General features: G+C 42.1%; 1 protein-coding gene across 6 annotated transcripts in view; it reads left to right on the forward strand.

The window, feature by feature from the left end:
- Positions 1–20,926, forward strand: part of SLC25A21 (solute carrier family 25 member 21) — a 276,895-nt gene that overhangs the window by 142,078 nt on the left and 113,891 nt on the right. For all 6 annotated transcript variants that reach the window (XM_081914416.1, XM_081914415.1, XM_081914417.1 and 3 more), the window contains one exon: positions 4,328–4,376. In XM_081914416.1, coding sequence (XP_081770542.1) covers positions 4,328–4,376 — 49 coding nt within the window. The remainder of the gene's footprint in view (positions 1–4,327; positions 4,377–20,926) is intronic.

The raw sequence follows: 20,926 nt of genomic DNA on the forward strand, positions 1-20,926 counted from the left end.
TGCCAAAACAAATATACACAGCTCCAACTATATAATATACAGTGCTTGACATGTGTTTCTCTCTATGAGCAAATTTCCATTGTGTTTTGCTTCCTCTGTGACTATCTTATTCCAGGAAAATGAATAAAGCACACTGAGGAGGGTGAATAATACACTAAAGGGGATATCTGCAATAAAATGCATGCATGCATCATACTTCCCAGACCTATCTAAATGGTGGAACAATATATAGAGAATGTTGAGTCTCTAATATCACTCACATCTATATAGGTAGTAGCACTTGGAAAACAAGTGGAAGCCACAATTTTTCTTTTCTTTCTTTTGCTATTGATGTATTTTAATTTCCTTGTTGTTTGATCTAGCACATGTGGTAATCAAGTTCTTTATTACGGTCATAGACCAGCATAAGCAAAACATCTAAATAAGTAGCATAACAGTATGAATCTAAGTAAATAATTATTAAATAAATAAGAGCAAGAACCAAACATATCTAGCACATGTTAATTTCAAAGATAAGCACAAACATATCTAGCACATGTTAATTTCAAAGATAATTTTAAGATATCTGATGCGCATATTTTTGTGAGACCATTGTCCTATGAGAGTGGGAAGGGGGATATTGAGTTACTCACAGCGCGGAATTGAAGAAACTTGAATTTCCTGAAATTTCAAATTTGAATATGAGGTGGCCAAGCTTCCCCATGCCCTGTTCTGGCCACTCAAGGTGAATTCGTGGGACAGAATGCCATGATGTAATAAGTCCCAGGAATGCTTTCAAAGCAGTGAGTCTACGGCTTGAAGCAGTGGTAGGGCTTTCTTGTTTACTGTTGAAAAAAGGAAGAAAAAGACAACAACTATTCACATTGGAAAGGTCTATGTGATCTGAATACAAAGCTGAGTATCGAAGCTGATACATAGATTGCACCTCACCCCAGAACAATTAGATCATATAAACAGAAGGTTCCCAACTGGGTGTTGGAGGAGCTGTAAGGAATGAGGGTATATTGCATGTGGTCCTTGTGTTTTCATGCATTTTGGAAAATTTAGCTTTGAACTTATTTGAGAAATAGTGCAACAACCCACTGCAGCAACACAGCTGCAGTCCTCTACCATGAAGGCTCTTCTTGAGGAAACTATCCAATCATTGGTTGCAGCAATCAGAATAGAAATTGCCCGAAGCTGGAAAACAGCCACAAGATATCCCAGCCTTTGCCCAAATGGTGCCCTCCAGCTGTTTGGACTACAGCTCCCATCAGCACCAGCCATCAAAAAGGCATGTGGTTGATGAAGGCTGGACTACACAGTTAACAGAAACTCACATATCACAGTAGATTAACAGGAGGCATCACTAAAGAAGGTTTATTTATGTGGTCTTCATTTAAATCATGCGTAAATAAAGGGTTTACTGGGCAAAGACCATTGGTTGTCTACTCTTTCGATGAGACAACATTACTTGAAATGAGACATAATTGATAATTACCTATTAAAATAGCTGTTAAAGTACATTGACAAAAAATAAAACAGGTATTTTAACAGATAATTATCAATTATGTTTTCCCCATTGAGTAGACACTATTTGCAGTTGCTATTTTGTTCATAATTTCTGTAGAAATTCAGTAAAAAAAAATTGTTATTATTCTTTAGATTTAATTCTTCAGTTTAATCCAATCTTCAGGGAGTAGTTTTGCCTCCCCCACTCTGAATTTATGACAATTTATATTGCTATATGATTTGGCTTCAGCTAAGTTCCACACAGTTCACTGTGTGAGAATTAAAACTTGTTCTCTCATGGAAATTAATGGGAGTTAAAAGTGCTAGACTTTGGCTGGACTGTGTCTACTTATTTATAAATAGTTTTTAAGTAAGTGGTCTCGGATTCTATCGTAAGTCTTCCATTCAAGCTCCATGTGCACTCCTGTGCGTCCGTGGAACTCCTATCAAGATAAGATAAAAGGATGCACAAAGGTGATAGGCATTGTCTGAAAGAGGTGCCTTCCTTCTAATGCTTTAATCTACAACTCAAGATTGCTAGAAATATAACAGGGCCACCATAGTTTCTGGGCTACTTTTCAAGTAGGATGCTTTAAGTGTTATCAGAACCATTACTATTGATGGGAAAATGTGTATTGTTTCTTATCCGTCCCACCATTTTTTGCATAGCTTGCGTGTTCATTTTTTTTTTTTAATAGGGCCCCCTTTACATATCTGTATACATTCTTGGTTATTATGCAGAGAGTGCTGCCTTGGGAAATCAACTAACTATGCAAACTTACTGTATAATTAAATGATGAGAACAAAGAAAAGATTTTTATCTTTTCGGAAACACAGAAAGCTAACAGAATCGTGAAGTTACCAAAACATAGTTCTTGCCAATGGAAATGGAAATTCATCTGATTCATTTGCTGGGAAAATGCCTGCATTAAAAATTTCTGTTGTGCAGTCTAAGAAATTAAAACTAGTGCTGCGCCAAATTTGCATGAGGTTTGGGATTTGATGCAAAAAAGAGGGGTTTGGGGGATTTCAGAAAGCTCGTTGGGGAAAAAACTTGTCAGACATTGGGCAGACTTGTAGACGGACCACCACTGGGAGTCTAGTTCTGGTACAAGCAGGCTGAGGTCTAAAGGTTCAGAGGAAGATGGTGTGATCACAACATGCTGTGCTCAGGTTCATGTGAGAACAAGGCCAGAAGCATAGGCAATGAGTGTTTTGCGTGGGTGTTGCGTTCCTGACCCCATGTATGTTGACAGAGCGCATGTAAGCTCCATTACGCCCCTGCCTCTGTTCCATCCCCTTTTCTGGCCACTCTGGCCCGGAGGATTTGAACCCGAGGTCATTCCTCGATTGGACATGCTTAAATTGGTTGTTGCTTGTACTCAGCGTGGTGATGGACAAGTTGTTAGTGAGATACTAGACTGTTAGGGCAAGAGAGAAAGTCTTCATTGGGAATCGTTGCAATGAGTTGCCCACATATTGCCTTGCTGATTGAGGCCTCTCATTTCGATCTCTGTATTGTATTTGAAGGTAATGGATTTCATTTTATATTATTGCCAGCTGATGAAGTGTTATCATTGAAACAGTTCATTATCTTGGAAGAACTGTTCTGTCTGCTGCTGTGCTCGAAACACCCTTTTGTGATGTTTGGAGCACCTACCCTCTCACTTCTGTGTTGCTGTTCTCACTCTTGACAACATTTTGGATATGATATTTCCTGTGAAATGGCATTCAGCTTCAATTTCAGCCATTCTTTATAGTGACATACCATTCTAATCATTCTGCTTATGGAATAGTTACTTGACTCTTATTCGTTTGTGACTCCCTACACCGTTTATGAATTTTGAAACAGTTTGATAGTGTTATATAAATATTGTCAATATATTATTAGCCTACGTGTTGCTTGATGTTGTTCAGATTGCTGATTGAGGGAGCAAGGGTCCTGCGCTCTACTGCCTGGATCCCTGGTTTTACTGCTTTGGCAACTTACAAAACCTTTCCTTGGTAGTCTTTCATGATTGCTCACATCCACAGGGAAACACTGATAATGTTGCTGCTACAGCGCCATTTTTTAGACCTTTCTTCTCCCTTCCTTCCTTCTCACAGTCAGTTAGGGTCACAATGTGATATTATCCCCATGCCACCACAATCATTTAGTAAGCCCACAACTTACATGGGGGTTACGTTTTGCAGGTCATGCCTAATCCAAAATTGTATATAGTAAAAACATTGGGTTCAATTGTGGGTGGGATTGCCAAAGTCATTTTTTAAGGAATCCCGCCCCCTTTCCACACACTTTTTTTTATTTTTTGCCACACGCGTAAAGCTGAATGCGCCCAAGTTAAATGTGCCTAAATTGCGGGGTTGCAGGAATTAGATGTGGTTATTTAATGAAATCATGGAGGGCATAGTAAGGCCTCCCGTTCTTCTGATCAAGAAGGATCACGCTCCTATTCTCCAAGCAACTGAGAGGTGTTCCCTATGCTGTAGAGGAAATAGGACATTCCACTTTCCTCATTTCCGCCCTGCCAGCTCAAACCACTTAGGATTGCAGCCTAATTTCTGGGATGACAATTTCTTGGCTCAAATCTCAGAGTTGAGAGCATTTTTTTAAAATGTGGGTTTTTTGTTTTTTGTTTGGTTTACAAAAATTCACCTCTTCACAAAACTTTCCCTTATCTCCCAACGAAGATCCTCGGAGAATGTTAAGAAGAATATGCAATGCCTTTGTGTTATAATTGTTCTCTTCTCTGAGCACATTTTGCACAGGAACACTTTATACTTCAATAATTGTAGAGATCAAATGTATTTACCAGGCTTCTCTATCATCTTACAGGTCTTGTAGAAATTTGTCTGATGCACCCCCTCGATGTGGTGAAAACCAGGTAAGGTTCTGCTTGAACAAGTTTTATTGACACTGGAAGACATCCAAATTGGAAGCTGTCAGAACTTAAAAAGCTAGAACTTGTCCAAGTAAGATAACTTCTCCCTTTAATGGCATTTATATTTACTTACTGTTTTTCATAGCATTTGACAGGCAGAATTTGAATAGCATGATGCATTTCTGCTTGGAGGTCATCTGGAGGTGCTAAATACTTCTTTATTAAATGTACTCTTCATGTGACAGCCTGAGATCCTATTCTATTAAAAGTGAAGCAGGGAGGCAGCATGGTTATATTTTCTTTCCTACCATATTTATCATGTGAAGTAATGTTTTGACTTGAAACTAGAAATGTCATGTTGCCTTAAAAATAATATTGATGGTAAATGTGGCCTGAGACAGTTAATCGTGTTTTCAAAACTCAGCAAAAATGAGATTTATTTTTTTCCAAACCTGTATTTGCACATGCCTGTTGGGTGGTTTCATGCTTGCTACCTATCGGGCACATTCAGTGACTTCCAATCATACATTTGTGGCTGGGCAATTACACTGGCTTGTCAGTTTGGAAAAACATCAGCCCAAACATTCCATTTCTAATAATAATAATAATAATACTAATAATAATAATAATAATTGTTGTTGTTGACCTCCGTCTGTCTCAAAAGACAATGAAGGGTGCCTCCAAGGATGAAGTCAAACCGCTGCATTAGCAGCACCGGTGACCTCCCTAGGGTGCAAGCCTGGGCAGGGTGTATGGAGGTCCTGGGCTGCCCAGATGATAAGATCCTCTGATCTGGTCCAAAGGAAACCAAAACAATGTTTGGCACCAGCTTGGCTACAGGAGTTTCCAGAAGGAGGTGTACAAGGCGTCATCCTACCATCTGGATTTGTATAGGGTTTACTCCTTAGCCTTTTCTTCTCCCAAAGATATCCTACAAGGCAGCAGAGGTTTAGGATCAAATATTTTACCCCTTCCTAGATGGACTACCTTTCCCATCTGCCCCCACACTTCCCTCTGCAGCACATGCAGAAACCAACTTCTTGACCATTGGACCCACTATTGGTCTCATTCACTCCATCTGCCAGGTAGTAATAGTAGCAGTAGTAGGTAAACAGTGTTTCCATGCACTCTGGGTTCTGTCACGCTTCTGAGTTGCGCCAGAAGTGGAAAGCAGACCCGGAAAGCTGTCTGTGGACAAACACCGGCTCCCTCGGCCTGAAAGCGAGATGAGCACCGCAACCCCATAGTTGCCTTTGACTGGACTTAACTGTCCAGGGCCCCTTCATGGATCACTGCCTTGCCATGGCGAAGGGGCTTGAAGAACTCAGAGAAGCTATGAACTATGCCGAGCAGGGCACCCAAGATGAACAGGTCATAGTGGAGAGTTTTGACCAAACGTGATCCACCTGGAGGAGGAACCGGCAAGCCACTCCAGTATCCCTGCCAAGAAAACTCCATGGACAAAGACAACAGGCATATAAAAGTTATGACGCTGGAAGATTAGCCCCTCAGGTCGGAAGGCGTCCAACATGCTACTGGGGAAGAGCGGAGGACAAGTACAAGTAGATCCAGAGCTGATGAAGCGGCTGGGCTAAAGCCAAAAGGACTTTCAGTTGCGGATATGCCTGGAAGCGAAAGGAAAGTCCAATGCTGTAAAGAAAAATATTGCATAGGAACTGGAATGTAAGAACAATGAACCTGGGTAAGTTGGATGTGGTCAAAAATGAGATGGCAAGAATAAATATTGACATCCTGGGCATCAGTGAACTAAAATGGACGGGAATGGGCAAATTCAGTTGGGATGACCATCATATCTACTACTGTGGGCAGGAAACTCGCAAAAGAAATGGAGTGGCCCTCATAGTCAACAAAAGAGATGCGAAAGCAGTACTGGGATGCAATCTCAAAAATGATAGAATGATCTCGATACGAATCCAAGGCAGACCTTTTAACATAACAGTAATCCAAGTTTATGCACCAACTACCGTATTTTTCGCTCTATAACACGCACCTGACCATAACACGCACATCGTTTTTAGAGGAGGAAAACAAGGGAAAAAACATTCTGAATGAAACAGTGGATGTATCATTTTTGTGCTTCATGCTGTGGCCACAGACATGTGATCTGATGGTGAATTTGGGGTGACCCAATGCAAAAATCCTGAGAATCCCTGTGGATCCATGCTTTGTAACCACGTTTTTGCACCATTGCAGCCCCAGGCAACAGTGGGTGTGTGATTTTTGGGGGGCAGGCTGTAGCCATGAACATGCTATGTGCTCTGATGGTGAATTTGGGCTGACCCAATGCAAAGATCCTGAGGATCCATGTAGATCCATGCTTTTTAATCACGTTTTTGCACCATTGCAGCCCCAGGCAACAGTGGGTGCGTGATTTTTGGGGGGCAGGCTGTAGCCATGGACATGCTATGTGATCTGATGGTGAATTTGGGGTGACCCAATGCAAAGATCCTGAGGATCCATGTGGATCCATGCTTTTTAACCACATTTTTGCACCATTGCAGCCCCAGGCAACAGTGGGTGCGTGATTTTTGGGGGGCAGGCTGTAGCCATGGACATGCTATGTGATCTGATGGTGAATTTGGGGTGACCCAATGCGAAGATCCTGAGGATCCATGTGGATCCATGCTTTTTAACCACATTTTAAGTGGGGAGGGAAGGAAAAACACAGAACGGACAAGGAGCACGAGAGGGGTGTGCAGAGAAGCAGCTGGCTAAGAATGCAGGAGAGGGGTATAACGGGAGGGAAGAAAGGAAGGCAAAAGTTTTCCCTCACCTACCCACCCAAGCCAGCCAGCTCTCTCTCTCTCTCTCTCTCTCTCTCTCTCTCTCTCTCTCTCTCTCTCTCTTTCCCTCCTGCATGTTTTCAGCAGCACCGGAGCACAGAACACTCTGCTTTCCCCTCTGCTTGCCTGGAGGGGAGGGGCTTTCCCTGCTCTTTGTTCCGTTTGAGCAAACACAGCAACGAAACAGAGGTGGGTGGGCAGTAAGACCCTGAGGCAGAATGCAGGAAAGCAGCCGCTTCCTCTTTTCAGGTTTCCCTTCTCCGAGACACGCAATTTGATTTTTGCCTGATTTTTTTTTGCCTCCACTCGCGCCATTTTTTGCCTCCACTCGCGCCATTTAAGATTGCTGGAAGAAATATCAACAACCTCAGATATGCAGATGACACAACCTTGATGGCAGAAAGTGAGGAGGAATTAAAGAACCTTTTATTGAGGGTGAAAGAGGAGAGCGCAAAATATGGTCTGAAGCTCAACATAAAAAAAGAAGAAGATCATGGCCACTGGTCCCATCACCTCCTGGCAAATAGAAGGAGAAGAAATGGAGGCAGTGAGAGATTTTACTTTCTTGGGCTCCATGATCACTGCAGATGGTGACAGCAGTCACGAAATTAAGAGATGCCTGCTTCTTGGGAGAAAAGCAATGACAAACCTAGACAGCATCTTAAAAAGTAGAGACATCACCTTGCCAACAAAGGTCCGTATAGTAAAAGCTATGGTTTTCCCAGTAGTGATGTATGGAAGTGAGAGCTGGACCATAAAGAAGGCTGATCGCCGAATAATTGATGCTTTTGAATTATGGTGCTGGAGGAGACTCTTGAGAGTCCCATGGACAGCAAGAAGAACAAACCGATCCATTTTTAAGGAAATCAGCCCTGAGTGCTCACTAGAAGGACAGATCGTGAAGCTGAGGCTCCAATACTTTGGCCACCTCATGAGAAGAGAAGACTCCCTGGAAAAGACCCTGATGTTGGGAAAGATGGAGGGCACAAGGAGAAGGGGATGACAGAGGACGAGATGGTTGGATAGTGTCTTCGAAGCTACAAACATGAGTCTGACCAATGTGTGTGAGGCAGTGGAAGACAGAAGTGCCTGGCGTGCTCTGGTCCATGGGGTCACGAAGAATCGGACACGACTAAGCGACTAAACAACAACAAACCGTCCAGGGGTCCTTTACCTATTACCTAGTAGCAGTAGTAGCAGTAGTAGTAGTAATGATGATGATGATAATGTTTTAGGTTACAGAGGAAAATTGCAGCAGAAAATTGCACCATATGTTGTCAAGTTAAACACGAGTCCCATTAATTTCAAGGGTCAAACAAGACCTGATGGGGATGTTCATGGTTATTTTTTTACAAGTCTGCCCCATTAATGAAGTATGGGGTGGTTTGTTTTTTATAGAAAAGGTCTGGTGAATAAAGGACTCTAACCCCCCCCCCCCCGTACTGTACTCTAATGCATCAATGAATTTTCTTTCCAGTCCAGCTCACTTCCCCTATCCAAGATAGGCTGGGATTGAATTGCTTTAAGGTAAGATAGGGGAATCGAGGCCTTTATCTGCCTCCATCATCCCAGGTTTGGTTCTAAATTTGGCTGGCCAGTGCCTCTTCTTTCAGTTTTGACAGACTTCGGCATTGCGTCAACAGAGCGTTGGATACAAAGCAATTTTGTGCTAACACTTGTGCTATTTCTTCCTCACAAAGCAATGAGAGCAAGGACAGATGGAATAAACCAGGAAAAATAAAATAATAAATATTTGCATGGATTTATAAGTGATTTTTCTTCTCCTTGTCCTTTGTGTTTGCATCTACAAATATTTGTGTAGTTTAGTTTTGCTGGCGTAAAGTTTCCTGAAAGAGAAACTTCTGTGTTGCCTGAGCAAGTATCCTCAGATACCAAGCTGTCAGTTCAGATGCATATGTTTGCCCTCAGTTACCTGGGCTTCATCTTAAGGGGGGAACAAAACAATATTGTTCGGATAGGCATATACAATCAGTAAAGAAAGACTTGCTCAGTCAAAAAAGAAAAACTTCCAAAGTACAAATACTGTAGATCCCTCCTGTCCATTTTGCAGAAATTCATCAAGTAGAAAACAATCTTACAATTTCCCAGATGTAGTTCTCTCCCCATTTTAATTCTGCTATGTTTGAGCAACATGCATTTGAAAATTGAATCATGCACACACTTACTGGGTATTGGACAGACACCTTCTTAGATTCAAGAAAAGTCTGTTTTCACATTAAACCCCATTGGGGAGGGAGAGAATGCTACCATAAGCAGCTGGGTGTTCTGCAAGAAGTTGGAAGAAACTGTTTGTACTTTTACATTTTGCTGCTTATCGTTTTTTGAATATGTTGGCAGCTTTGGAGTGCTCCTCAACCAGTGTACAGGAAAAGCAGGATACAGAGACATGCTCATCTCTTATTACCTGTGGCCCACCACAGGAAGGGCCATAGCTCAGAAAGAAGAACCGTAGGACCCTAGCAGAGGTGTTCAAGGTCCCGGGTGTAATCCCAAGCATCTCCAGGCAGAGTTGGGAAAGGCCTTGAGAGCTGCTATCAGTTGCTGAAATAGATGAACCAATGGTCTGACTCCATATTCCTGTGCTGCTGCTGGCATGGCAACTCTGAATGTGATCTGCATCACTTTCGAACATTTTGACTAATACATAGTGTACTGCCATGTGGAAGTATTTTTCCTGCAAACAACATCCTGTGCATATAAAAATAGATTATGAGGATGAAGGGATCCAAATCTGCCTAATCTTCTGCCAGACATGCTAATATTTGGGCTATATCTCAATAGCGGAGCCGATGCTTTGCATGCAAAAGGTTCCAGGTCCCATCTCGGGCAGGTAGGGGTGGGAAAGACTCTCCTCCAAGAAAGCAGCTCTTAAAAATTGTATGAATGAGAGAGAGAGCATGAAAACAGACATCTGCCATCTGAAGTGATTTCAGATCTACTTATAGCCCAGCAAGAACTATTTTGCTCTTTTTGTAGGTTGGACCATAGACAAACCATGATGAAAAATATTTTGAGTTGAAGAATCCCATAAGGATTTAAGATTAGAGTGAGTATAGGGACACAATAATGAAGCAACTTTTGCCAGCTCACTTTTAACCAAAGTACATTAAGTTAGCACTCCTGGGTTTTGAGAGGTTTTTTTAATGTATTGCATTATCTAGCTTTCATAGCTTGCTACTGCCTGCTACTTAAAACAATACTCTAGGTCAAAAGCTTTTGGACTGAACATGACTGAACATGTTCCATAGCAAGAGCCCATTTCTAGCAAAAGACTAATCTCACATTTATTTCTACCGGCTATTCTGTTCCAGTTTATTCTTGTGTCCTAACTTCTGAAGTTTTGGCCTTATTAGAGTAGCTGTGTTTCCTACATGTGTTTCTGATCGCTTTCCAGCTGTTGTTTTGTAAGTGCTTTTGCCCTCTTTGATTCTTTGCATTTTTTCTAGTTAAGAAAGCACTGCCGAAATTTATTCTAAAAATGCTCAAGTTGAAGGTAGTTATTTACTATCCTGTGCTTCTTTGTTTCTAACCTTACGTGGATTCACAATAGTGACCAATTTTGGTGGTCTTATTAAATACCGTATATTGTATGTAGCTAGGACAATTCATAAGCCCTGTGCCAAGTCTGAAGTGTATTATTCATTTATTCATTCATTATTTTATACATACAGTTATTGGTCTTTATTGAGTGCCGTTATACTCCATTATAAGATTCTCTAGTTGGCCGTCTGTTTTTAGCATTCAGAATATGTTTTCTTATAAGATCTTTTGTTTCGAACTTCCCACCATTGGACTTTATCTGGCTTAGGGTCATTTCAATGTGGATGTCTTCCAAAGGGCCATCATTCGCTTGTTGTTTTGCTTCCACTTAGAATCAGTTAGAAATTAATATGGGCAGGTTGACTAATAATTCCAACTCAGTAACCTGTTCCAAGTTAACTCTTGCCCCCAGACTGAAGAATGCTGTTGAAATGCAAGCTAAACATATGATTTATTCTAACAAGTTTCTAGTTATCTACAGAGATGACACCAAAGGTCTGGGTATTGATTTTGGCCAATATTTTCTTAGGTCACCCTGCAGATCGGCTCCACCAAGAATCTGTTGAACAGGTGGCAGAACATGCTAGGCACAAGAAAAGTTTGTTTGGCCACCATTGTTTAGCTGCATTGGTTTACTGATTATTGAGGTATTGTGTGTTGAGATGAACAAAATACTCCTCTATCAGAGTAGTAGCAAAGTAGGTGTCGGCGGAGCAGGGCAGGGGACTTGTATATTACAAAGCTGCTTCGGGCATGGAGCCCCTTTTGAGATTCCTGGCAGTGTTTTCCAGGGTAGTGTTTCCCTCCATAGGCGTGCATAGCAACCAATCACATATATGGGGAAAAGGAGGGGGGTCACTTGAAAGACACAAGCAGAGTGTTTTTCCTGCAGCTGATTCCTGACACTAAGAATCAAGGCTTTTCTTATATTTACTGCCCGATCATTGGATTCTTATTGGTCACACTAAAGTATTCTGTAATGTCAGAAGCTGCTTTTTTATATACCGATGGTTTCACAAAGCCATAGGTGTGACTGTGCTAGCACGTTGATCATCACATCTTACTGGGACACAGGTGGCACTGTGGTCTAAACCACTGAGCCTCTTTGGCTTGCTGATTGGAAAGTCGGCGGTTCAAATCCCCACGACAGGGTGAGCTCCCGTTGCTCTGTCCCAGGTCCTGCCAACCTAGCAGCTCAAAAGCCCACTAATGCAAGTAGATAAATAGGTACCGCTGCGGCATTTCCATGCACTCTGGTTTCCGTCATGGTGTTCTGTTGCACCAGAAGTGGTTTAGTCATGCTGGCTACATGACCCAGAAAACTGTCAGTGGACAAACGCCACTGCAACCCCATAGTCGCCTTTGACTGGACTTAACCATCCTTTACCTTACCTTTTTTTATTGATTCTTGCCCTTTCAACAGCCCACCCAAACCAGGGTCAGCTCCAGGTTTGAGGGGACCTTGCCAAAGTGCTCTTCAGTGGTCCTGCTCCTACCTGGGTGGGTCCTAGTGGCAAGCAGCAGCAGGCAGCAGCAGTGCTTTGAATCAGCACTGTTTAAATTTTCTGCAGTGCCGCCAATGTATTTCTCCAGGACATTATATGAAAATAAACTGGTCCACCACTGATAGGTGATTCAATGGACAGATTTATTTATTTTTAATGTGGGGAGGCAGGACATACATCAGTGGTGGGCCCTGCTGGTGGTGTTTGGGCCCTGGCAACTACCTCATATTGCAACATACTGATGAAAACCACCCACTTCTTCCTTCATATATTGGCTGTGGTGATGTGAGCCTCTGCAATCTATTGATGGATGGATGCAATAGCTGGTCAAATTAAAAAAGATAGGAACCACATGGACAGGCTTAATCCTTTTGTGAAATTCAAGCTTCCATCAGTTTAGGACAGTACCTGATATAGCTAAGGAGTTAGCACAGTTTCCAATTATTACATGTAGAGTCCCCCCCAACCCAAAATGGCAAATAGTCATAAGTGTCATGTGTAGGATAAGAAGATGCATGTGAATTCCTCAGCATGTCTCCATAATAAATTAATCCCCCCACCCCGCCACTTTCTCACCTCATGGAGCAGATATAGTTTAATCTGAGGTTTCTTTAAAAAAAGCTCAGCATACAATCCTGTTTTAGACAGGCCTAATATTTGGTGTTCTCTCACTATATCCATATGGACTACATTTTGATAATTTTATCAATTCCTTAATTTGAAATATTTTTAGTTCACCCTTCATCAAGCATTCCCAGACTGAGGACTAGAGGAATTTGAGGGTAGGAGCAACTGAGGAATAGAGATTCTTTAATATATAGTGTGTGTTCCTTGGCTCTCTTAACGTGTTCTGTATTATGTTTTATTTATGTATTTTATCTTGTTTTTGTAAAACACCCTGGAATCTCTGCAAAAAGGGTGACATGTTTTAAATAAATAAACAAACACACCTCATAAAGTTACTGGCTGGAAGCACAGGGCTTCTAAGTTTGCATTTATGCTGCTTTCCACAACTGGTTAACCTTTCTGTATCACCATGTCCCCAGCAGCCAGAGGAGTGCCCCTGGTAATTTGTCAAGACTAAAAAGCCGGAGGGTTTCCTTCTGTAATCCACACTGGCAATTACGCCTTTGCAAAGCACATGCCAGCACAGCGTGTTTGCTTGCCCTGGTACAGTATCTCTGCTGAGAGAGAAAGGGAAATGTTTTCTTACAGTGGAAAAAGCTGCTGTTGATTAACTCTGGTCTCAGGCTGAAGTTGCAGGCTTCATTGTGGATACTGCACAGTTGTTTCTTTTGCCCCCCTCCCTCCCTGCAATAAATAAATAAAATTAAAATGTTTTCTTTCATGATGTAGCCACACATCTATTCTTTCTGCTACGTACATGGTGAATGCAACTTCTGCATGGGGGGGGGGAATCATTATTGGCTTCTGGATAAGTTACTTCCCCCGTTTTCTGCTTTGAGGATTAATCTACAGAAAAAGCAGAGGACATAAGTAGCAGGTGCTCTCTAGAATGGGTTCCTGTGGAAAGTGGTCAAATTTCCATTCAGAAATCTAACCCCAATGCTCCTGGCAGTATATTTGGTCTGAATACAATACTTAGGGAGCTGCCTATAGGGAAAATGCTGTGCCTCTTCCAGGGTATACAATTACTAAAGGACTGTGGGGAAATTGGGTCCTCCCTTAAAGAGTGAGTATTGTGGTGAGACCTGGACAACTGACACCCTGTGTTGTGGGTGGGTACAATTGGTTAGCCACAACACCTGATTGGTAGGTCCCTCGAAGCTGGGTACAATATGGCCAATGGGATGCAGTCCAAATGGTTTGAGGGACCTATTTATGCCCATGCATGTGTTCCAGAGCTTCCTCTTTTTGTGGGTGCATTCGGAACACCTGCCAACCTCTCCCTACTTTTAAGGCTTGTTGCGCTTGACCTTGCTATGTCGTTGTGTGTCATCTGTCGTTGGGACAGGGGCACAGCAGGATTTTTCCCCTCTTGGCTGATTGGCTGTTGCCATTTGGGTTTCGCCTGCCGCGTAGCAAATCGTCAGAACTTGTAAGGTTGCGGATGGGTTCAGGTTCAGGTTAGAGGGATGGGAGAACGTTCTCGCCATCCCTATGTGAAGGGTATTCTGTTAAAGGAATCCAGGGACTCAATAGTTTGGTGAACTCCTGTGAGGGGGTTGTGCTTGTGCCTGAGTCCAGGGGGACATTTGGGCGGTGGAGTTAGTCTGTGCCCTGCTTTCCGCTTATCCAGGTGTTCACCCTTGGCTGACCTATGCTGGTGCCCTGGGTCAGTGCTACCTGCATGGCAGGGAGCTAGTCGAACCAGAGCCTATGCAACCAGTCATTCTGTAATCAATAAAGTTGTGGCCTAGATTCTGCCAAAAACCAGACCAAAAAATTGAGTCAAGTGTGAATTTATTTAGGGGGGAGGTTTCTGGGTCTGAACACGCAAAAGAATGCCTTTTTTCATTGTTGAATAAGACACTCATGTTATGTTCTTCTGTTTAATCAGAGATGTAGGCTGTGTAGGGATATAAGGGGGCAGGTAAGGCATTGTTTTAATTAGGATGACCCTCCAAGGAGCCTTTCGCCTGGTCATCTGACTACATATCCTTTGGATTTCTATTTAATCTTCCTGAGCTTCCTCTGCCTCCCTGCCTATCTGCTCTGCTTCCACTCTGCCAGTGAGCAGTGGCAAGGAGATAACTGACTGTGCTGCTATGAGAGCCAAGGACCACTATTGGTCCAGAAACAGAGAAGGTTCAGTCATATTAACGCTTGTTAATATGATGCTCTTTGGGTGGGAAAAGTGGGGGATGTTCTCCACCTCCAGTAAATATGATATGTCTCCATTAATAACCCCTTCAGGTATACTTCATGCAGTTTTTATTTGTCCATGTGAATGCAAGAACTCACTTGCTGCAGCAGAGCAAATGTAGCTACGTGGGAACATAGGAAGTGGCCTTATAGAAAGCCAGGCAGCTCAATATTATCAGTGCTATCTAAACTGACTGACAGCAGCTCCCCAGGATTTCAAATAGGGGTCTCTCCTAACCCTGCCTGGGCATACCAGGGATTAAACCTGTGACCTTCTGCATGCAAAGCCTGCATATGACTCCTGTGTTGTTGTTTTTCAAAAGCCCGTACATTAGGAAATCATAAAAGATATCTGGCAGGAGAAGAGATATTGGATTATATTTACAAGAAAAATCTATTTTTATTTTTTAAAAAATGGAAATTGGGGTTTGCAAGTGAGCAGATGTTGGAACTGGAGAAGAAGAAGAAGAAGAAGAAGAAGAAGAAGAAGAAGAAGAAGAAGAAGAAGAAGAAGAAGAAGAATCATCAAGGGTCTGAATACAAAGGAACAGATTCCCCCCTCCCCATGTATTCATTTTTAAAAGGGGTATTTAAAACGAGCAGCTGGGAAAGGTTAAATGGGATGAAGTTGGAGACATCCATGGAGCACATAAGATATTTCAAAACAATTTAACAGAGTGACTTGGGTGGGTTATTAACAGATGTTAATGATTTGTCGGTGGTATAAAACATTAAATCACAATCGGGGTAGACTGTGGTCATGCCTAGTTTCTTACCCAGGGACAAAAATTCAGGGTTAGACCACTGTCATGCCTGATTTCTAACCAGCAATGGAACATGTCTGAATTAAGTAACCAAGGAACCACTTTGTTTTAAAGATAAAACAAAGCCCCCCTATATTTAACTCTTTCCCGCTCCATGCAACTAAGCTAATGTGAGATAATTCATGGGTACAGCCTCTGCTTAGCATATTTCTGAGAAGAGGGATGCCCTATCTCTTTACAAGCCAGTTTGTGTGTGTGTGTTTTTCAGTTCACTGGCGATTTAAAATTTTCTAGTACGAAAGGAGAGCGCCGCAAATGCTTGAACGGCTGTACAACTGTAGCATTGCCAATAATTCTCATAAAAGTTGGACATTAGTGCTGTATTTAAATAAGGCCCTAAAAATAACTGTATTCAGCTAATGGTTGCCAAATAAATCCTGTAAATAAATAAAAAGTGAGATAATATCTTGCTTTATTAGCTTTCTGTGTGTTTTCGCCAACAGATGTAGCACTGTGTATTCTAGGCCTAGAGGGGCTTTTGAAGAAACAAGAATCTTCTGAGTGAGCAGCTTGAGTAAAAAAAATACTATCTTCAGTGTGTTCTTGGCAAGCGAGAGTTCAATTTTTATTATTCATTTCTCAAGAGGATGCAAAAATATGTCTAAAGAAGCAGCAACAATGTTTTAACCCTCTATAATTCTACAGCGAAGTGGCGGACAGTGAACGTATGGCAAGATATGCTGTGCTTGCACACAGAACAGACCGATTCTTGAACTATTTTTAATTAGCCTTTTTGACGTGTATCATTGTGGAGACGAATGCACAGGCCTATTGCTCAATCAGTACCAGGGATTAGGACAAGAAGGAAGGGGACTCTTCACTGATGGAGAGAGCTACAGAGGCCCCCACTGCACCCACCAGGGCAGCGGCGTAGCATGGGTTGTCAGCACCCGGGGCAAGGCAAGTAATTTGCGCCCCCTAACCCGGGGCAAGGCAAGTAATTTGTGCCCCCTAACCCCTAACCTGCCGCCGCTGCCAGCTTCTTCTTGCTGCTGCCTGGGCTGGGGTATGTACGGTAAGGTAGCCACGGTGGCGGCGGCGGGTCCGTGTCAGGTGATCTGAGGTGAGTTGCCGCTGGCGCTGCCACCCAAACGACGCCACTTGCCCGGAGGAGGAGGAGGGCAAAGAGGTGAGGAAAATGCAACATGGCCCAGCAGCTGCAGCAGCAGCAGCGGCAGCGGGGCTGTGAGGAGGGGCTGCCTGGCGCGCCCTAGGTTCCGCGAGACATGGGGTTCTGCTACAGCCTGCGCCTGAGGCTCTTCGGCGACTCCGGAGGCGGCGAGCGCCCCCCCCCCAGATGTTGCGCCCAGTGCGGCTGGCCTCCCCTGCACCCCCTACACTACACCACTGCACCAGGGTGAGAAGTTGCTGTTAGTGATTCCCCCACCAGTGGTAGCCCAAGATGGGGCACTGCTGGGTGGATGTGGGGTAGCTGTGGTTTGGAGTTGTCCCACCAAAAATGGAGGGAAATGACTCCGACTTCCAAGTGTCTCGATTTTCCAGGGACAGTCCTGGAATTATGAAAGGCACCTTGTCTTCTGATTTGATCCCGGAATGTCCTTATTTTACCCGCCAGTGGGGACTTGGGGCAGTGCTGGATTTACGTTTAAGCTGAACAAGCTATAGCATAGGGCCTCACTCTCTTGGGGCCCCCAAAAAATTTAAAGGAAAAAGCCCCTGGATGTACATTTCCAAAATAAAAAACAAAAAGCAAATAAAACCTATATACAGCAACAGTGTTTCGTGTTGTGTAGGCTCCTATGATGTAAGTAATGGGCCCCGCCTGCTAGCCTGCTCCCTAAAATATCACTGGTTTGCTCATTTCTATAACAATTACTTTGATAAAATACATATTTTGTTATGTGCAAATAGCTTTAGATACCTATTGGGTCCATAAATTACCAAATAGCATATACTCAACACACAAAAACAGCGAGAATTTGTTGTTGACAAAGGACAGTTGGACATATAAAGGGTCCCATTGCCTTCAGTAGCTTAGGGCCTCATCAAACCTAAATCCGACCCTGACTTGGGGTAAACTTGGGAAGAGGATACCTGGCTTGCCCTTGACTTTCTCATCACGGCAGCGATAGAAGCAGCATCAGGCAGGGACAATTGCTCCTTTATCCCTTGCTATCAGCTCCAACGCTTGTATATTCAAGAGGAAGCTCATTCCAAGGACACCCGTATAGCATACACAAGTAGGTTACGCCAGTTATATGATATAGGACCCGAGCTATTCAGGACTTTCTATGTCAGAGCAATTATCATGACTGATTTAATTCCCCACAAGGCTTTATGCACAGTTTCCCTCTATGCCCAAGCCAAGGAAACTTGGCCTTCTGTCTTAAACCCCACAGGCAAAGTGTTAAGCGGCAGATGGCTTGGTGTGACAGATAAGTGTGAAGTCTCACATTAGCAAATATCTAAAATCCCAAAGAAGGATCGTCAAAGTCCCCTGGCAATCCAGCCTCTCCTACCACTTACTTAGCTACTAAATTAGATAACAATTGCAGTTATCAATTATCGCAGGTTTTCCCATTGGATACAAGATACAGTGCAGGCATTAAATAGGGTGCCTAGCACCCAGAGAGAGGCAGCAGGAATTTATTAATTTTTACTTTCAGCATTTACAGTATATACTGCTCAATAACAAAAGTTCTCTGGGCAGTTTACAAGATGAATGGAAAACCCGGAAGGGAGGAGAATGGAACGGAGTACTCAGAAACAGGGCAGGATTCTAGCCGGTCGGCCATGAACAGGATTGCAAGGCTCACCTGTTTTGTCTTAAGCAGATTTGTGGTTTGTTTATTTCAAGCCTATGGGGTCCTCTGGGAGAAAGGGTGGGATACAAATTTAAGAAATAAAATAAGTAATAAACCCAATAAATATATTTTTTTTTAAAAAATGTAGAGTCCTTTTAAACTAGAATGTGGTGGAAAACAGGGCCATTCTGAATGTTTGCCCATTTTATTTTTCTGACTTAAAATGGGTAAATGGTTCCTGAAAAATTCTGAAATTATGTAAATGAGCATCTTCAACACACAAGTCCAATTCCTGCTTGCTGTCATCAATTTTCTTTTGTTTTCAGAGAAATGCCCTCCTTCAAATTGCCACAGCCAGAACCTTTCAAAACAAAAAACAAAAACAAAACCTCCACTTTGATTCTATAATTTGCATTATGATTTGAGGTATATGAATATGATTGTATCTAATTTTGTAGATCTCCTCTAAAGATTCCACACCTCAGTGGGGTTTTTGTGTTATGGTGGCTTATTACCTTGACAGATTATATTATTAAGATACCATGTATTTCACTTATTTATTGATTCATATTAATTCAGTTTATTTTGTCTGTTATAAGTGCTTTCTGTTACAGATAATCAGTTTTCTAATGCTTTTTCTCCTGTATGTGGAATGGATTGTTATATTTTAGGTGTGATTTTAATTGCACTTCATGTTGCTTTTGCATTGCACTTATAAATATAATGTAAAGAAATATTGTATTGACATTTTAATATGCTGTCACTTTAAGATACCGCATGAAGTGTGAACAGAGCACAGGCACTTTAGGCAGGTGGGTCTAATTGCTAGTTTGTTTCTTAGAAATTGCCGTCATGTAATGTTTGATGAAACATGCACAGATCCTGGGAAGGTGTTTGGATGCTGAAACATGCTAACCAGGTTTTCTTTGCCTTCTGGTAAAAACAAATTGGACTTCGTAATTGATTTTTTTGTAAGTAAAGCTTTTATGTTTGCTTTGAGTTCAGACTCCATCTTTTTCTTGTTATATTTTGTCCCTTAGGAGTGTTTGCACCATAGGTATCTAGAAAAGCAAGCTTAGTATAAATTCGTTTATCTCATCAAATAGCTGTGTTTCTATTACTTTCAGATTTTAGCAAAGCCTGTTACTACAAAAATAATGGTAGGAAGGGAGAAAGGTAATTTTATTTAAACGCCAGCACTTCACTCCCCCCACCCCACTTACCTGATTGTATCTGGGTTTAATTCACAGAATCTTTAGTGTTTTGTTTTTTTTTTAATGCCTTAAAAGGGGCTTTATTGGGGAAATCATTTTTTGGTTGTTGTTAAACTTTATTTTACAACTGTTGACTAGAAAAGAAATATGAGCAACAACGTGTCCTACTGAAATAATAAATAAATAAGGCCATTGCATCCTTTTTATAATGGCATTTAGATTCTCAAAAGGGAATCCCCTTCCCCCCAAAAACACATTAGTAGTTCAACATTGCTGCTTTTGGGAAAACTTCAGTTTTATTACATAGAAAACAATCAGTATCTAAGGTTCTTGAAAGCATATAAACTTACCCATTTTTAAAGTTGCCCATTTGACATGCACCCCAGTCAACATGAAAAAAACATTAAAAATTGGAGCACAATTTGAAATTAGATCATTATTAATTCCCTTTAATATACACCCTAGGCATATCAAAACCATAAAATACAACATAAAAATAAAATCTAGACCCAAACACTGACTTCATTGGGACTTACTCCTGGGTAAGTGGGCACTGGATTGCAGCATTTGAGTGACTGCATAAAATGATGGAAGTCAACTTAATAGTTCAGCTTTGGTAAAAGGAGGAGAACCCTGATCAATTTGCAAAGAATTGCCTCCAGCTGTGTTGGTTTCCGTCTACTACTTAAACAGAAGCTGATCACAGTTTGCTCTCCTTTTACGTATTTACTTTTTCTGGAATTCAGAGAAGAAAGGCCTGGTGGTGGGTTCAGACTCACACACAACAACGTGACACTTGACAGCCTTTCCTATTAGTTGGTACTCATGATTCAGAGGCAGCATAAATACGCTTAAGTGCTCTTTGCCAGAGATTGGCAATATCTGTGACAGAGGACTGTTGCTTTTGTGCCCTGGTTTGATCTGGCTGGCTACTGGGGGATTAAATGGACTTTTGTTCAGCAAGGATCCTCATATGAAGTTATGTTCCTGCTCTGTTAATTTAGGAAATACAGATGGTTCCTTGACACTTTAAAGAACATACAGTATGTGGGGT

This window comes from Podarcis melisellensis, assembly GCF_964234715.1.
Source record: "Podarcis melisellensis genome assembly, chromosome: 1".
Taxonomy (NCBI): Eukaryota; Metazoa; Chordata; class Lepidosauria; order Squamata; family Lacertidae; genus Podarcis; species Podarcis melisellensis.